The 3,542-nt window shown below is 68.5% G+C and overlaps 1 protein-coding gene across 1 annotated transcript; it reads left to right on the top strand.

Annotated features, from left to right (window-relative positions):
- Nucleotides 1-150: 150 nt before the first annotated feature.
- On the top strand, nt 151-3,307 carry EMIHUDRAFT_123131 (hypothetical protein; the record flags this gene model as incomplete). Its single annotated transcript, XM_005782898.1, has 4 exons — nt 151-747; nt 1,436-1,495; nt 2,238-2,495; nt 2,924-3,307. The coding sequence occupies 4 exons, from the start codon at nt 151-153 to the stop codon at nt 3,305-3,307; spliced, it is 1,299 nt and encodes a 432-aa protein (XP_005782955.1).
- Nucleotides 3,308-3,542: the final 235 nt, after the last annotated feature.

Raw genomic sequence — 3,542 nt, 5'->3', positions numbered from 1 at the left:
CGAGCCGACCGCCCACGCCTGCTTCCTCTGACGGCAGCGACGGTGGCGACAATGAATTGGGCGAGTAGGAAGCAAGGCGAGTAGCGGAGGAGAGCGACCGCCCGATTCTTTTCTTTTTCTGGCACCACGCGTTTTTCTTCATTTCCGCGAATGCATTTGCCGCTCGCGCGGCCCCGCTCGCCGGCCGCGCAGTGCACTGTCGGCACCGCGTCTCTCTCTGTGATCATCCCTGCGTACGACGAGGCAGAGAGGCTGCCGCGCACGCTCGAGGAGTCGCTCGCTCACCTGTCGACCACCCGGCGAGGCCCGTGGGAGATCATCGTGGTGGACGACGGCTCCCACGATTCAACGTGCGAGCTCGTCGCGGCGCGGCTGGCGGCGGAGCCGCGGCTGCGGCTCCTCTCCTCCGGCCGTGGGGCCAATCGCGGCAAGGGCGCTGGCCTCGCCGCCGGCGCGGCGGCGGCGCGAGGCGAGCTCCTGCTCCTCCTCGACGCCACGCCCCTTTCGGCGCTGCCCGCGCTCGAGCGGCGGGTGGGCGCGCGCGGCTGCGAGATGGCCGTCGGCTGCCGCGCCGCGGCTCTTGCCGCTCGGCCCGCCGCGAGGAGGCTGATGGGAGTCGTGTTTGCGGCTCTCGCGTCGACCTGCGTGCGGGGCGTGCCCGACACTCAGTGCGGGTTCAAGCTTCTCTCCCGCCGCGCGGCGCGCGAGCTCTTCCCGTCGCTGCAGATCCGCGGCTGGGCGTACGACGTGCAGCTCCTCGCCCTCGCGCAGGCGAGCGATTGCCCCAGATTGCCCGAGATTACGCGAGATCACCCGAGATCACACGAGATCACACGGGATCACCCGGGATCGCCCGAGATCACCCGAGATCGCACGAGATCGCACGAGATCACCCGGGATCACCAGAGGTTAGGCGCGCGGCTCGGTGCCGGTGGCGTGGCGCGACGTCGAGGGCTCAAAGGTGACGCCGCTCACGCCGCTGCAGATGGCGGCCGACCTCGTCGCCTTGCGGCTGCAGCTGGCGTGGAGCGCGTGGCGGCGCGGCAGCAGCAGGAGGGAAGAGGCGGGGAGCGGAACGGGTTCGCGCGCGGCGTCGCGCGGCATCTTGCGCAAGGCCTTGGACGCGTGCGGCGGCGGTGCGGGGAGGGACGAGGCCCGGAGGGGAGGGGCGAGAGATGGGGAGATATGCGGAGACTGTTGATGCACCCGACACTCCGGCCGCCGGGTTTGAGTGTACAGTTTGGCACACTTTGCCCGACTCTCTAAAACACCTGAATATTTCTTAAGCTTGAAAATATGCTGTTAACGCCGTTTCGGCGGTGACGCCCTCGCTGCCTCGAGCGGGCGCTTTTCGGCGCGGCGTGGCGTTATCGCGGCCGCCTCGTCCTCCGCGATCGATTCCGCCCCTTCCATCTCCGCGACCGCCCGCGCGTAGGCCACCGCCGCGTCGACCGCCGTCGCGAAAGTGCCAAAGGAGACGGGCTTACCATATGCGGTGCGCCCGTCCGCTCGAAATCGGCCGGTCTTGTTGATCTCGCGCACGCCTTTGTTTGTAGCCGGTGGCGCTGTGGATCGAGAGCCGCAGCCCCTCCACCTCCGTCGCCACCTCCGACCTCTCCGGCGCCTCCTCAATGCCCGACTGCGCCAGGGGGCCGCTCAGGCTCCGCCGCCACCTCGCCAGTCGCCCGCGCGTACGCCACCGCCGCCTCCACCGCCGTGTGCCGAAGAGGCCGAGATAGACCTCCCTCCCGTCCACACTGTGCTGCGCCTGGTAGCGGCCAGAGTGGAGCTTGCCCACGCCCCTGTACCCGCTGCTGCTGCCGCTCGACAGGTGCACAAGCCCTCCGCCTCCGTGGCCACTGTCGGAGGAGGTTGAGCTGGAGGCTGGTACTCGCCGACCGCCCGCGCATACGCCACCGCCGCCTCCACCGCCGTGTCGAAGCAGCCGATGGAGACCTGCTCTCTGTCCACCCTGTACCGCGCCTGGAAGCGGCCAGTAGTGGACGCCATTTGCACGCCCTTGTACCCGGTGCTGTTGCTGGAGAGGTGCAAGCGCAAGCCCTCCGCCTCGGCTGCCAGCCGGCGACGCGCCGGTGGTGGCTCTCCCTCGAGGCACCGGCGTCGGTCCGCCAAAAGTACGGCCTCTGCAACCCTGGTGACGTTCGGTGACTGCTCTCGGCGCGCCAATCACGACCAACGGCTCGCGCGCCGACGCCTCCCACCGCCTGCGGCTCGAGGAGATGGGGGCGGCCGGCCTCTGTCGGCTGTGGGACCGCGCCGCAGACCCGACGCAACAGACCGACCTCTGCGCGCGCCCCGAGGCGGCGGGTGTGGTGCGGGGCCTGCTGCGGGTGCTGAGGGAGCACCTGGAGGAGAGGCTGCCCGGCCACCCCGCCCTGACGGCGCACTGGTTCAAGCGGCGCCTCAACTCGAGCCTTTCGCACGCCGCTCAGCCTGACCCCTCCCGCCTCCCGCATGACCCCTCCCGCCTCCCGGTTGCAACTCCCGCGTGATCATCGGCCTGATGGATGCCCTCGCCCCCGCCCTTGCCGTCGAGGGGAGTCCCTAAATCGGGGTTCTCTTGTTTTTTGGATTCTTTTTTCGTCACATCAAAATTCTTTTTTCGGTGTACCCCTACCAGGGGTTGGGTTGACCCAGGGTGCCTCTCCGGCTGCTCTCGGCTTCCCTCTCGCTGCCGTCTCTGGCTGCAATCTGTGGCTGGCCTATCTTCGAATGGTGGACTGCGGCTGCCCACTCGGCCCACACGACCCGGGCTGTTACTGCGGTTGCCGGTCTGCCTGCGAGGGCTTCGTCGACTCGCTACTGCTCCCGATGCTGCAGTCCGCTCCCGGCCAGGCGCAACGTATGCATCACGCGGTGGCACGCTGCGCCAATCCGCCGCACCGTGGACCACCAACCGTAGGCGTGCATCAAGAACGTGCTCGGACCTCTGTGGCGGACGTGCGACACGATTTGCGGGCACGACAACAAGGATCCGAACCGCGAGTCGGCGGCCGGCGCCGCCAAGGCGGTCGTCACCCTCACATTCCGGCCGATCAAGAGCGAGGGCAAGTACAGGAAAGCGTTTGCGCAATACGCGACGACGGTGCAGGCTTCCACGCCGGGCGTGCGCGCCTTCTTCTCCTTCATGGACAAGAGCAGGGAGAAGACGGCGCTCCAAGCGAGCAATCGGCCGCCGCCGCCGCTCTTCGACTTCAAGCCGCAGGAGCTGTTCGAGCACGCGCCCGGCATCAAGCACCGACTGGTGCCAGAGTGGTACGCGAAGCGGCAGCAGCAGCAGTCCTAGGCGCGCCGCTTGCGCCACCGCATGCGCGCTGGTTTGCTCCCCCGGTCACCCATCCCCGCATGTCACGAAGGCGCGCGCGGTCTTCATCCCGCGTTTGGCGCAGGCAGCCGGGCCAAAACTTGCGCACATGCATGCGCTGTGCAGCGAGGCCAGGGGATGGTAGCTCTAAGGAAGCGGTATTCCCTCTCTCTCTGCGACACATCGCGGCGGGTTCGTCGCTCTTGAGGCCGCCGGA

The sequence above is a fragment of the Emiliania huxleyi genome (assembly GCF_000372725.1).
Source record: "Emiliania huxleyi CCMP1516 chromosome Unknown EMIHUscaffold_1841, whole genome shotgun sequence".
Classification (NCBI taxonomy): domain Eukaryota; phylum Haptophyta; order Isochrysidales; family Noelaerhabdaceae; genus Emiliania; species Emiliania huxleyi.
Note: the sequence above shows the minus strand (reverse complement) of the source record. Positions and strands in the feature narration are given on the sequence as shown.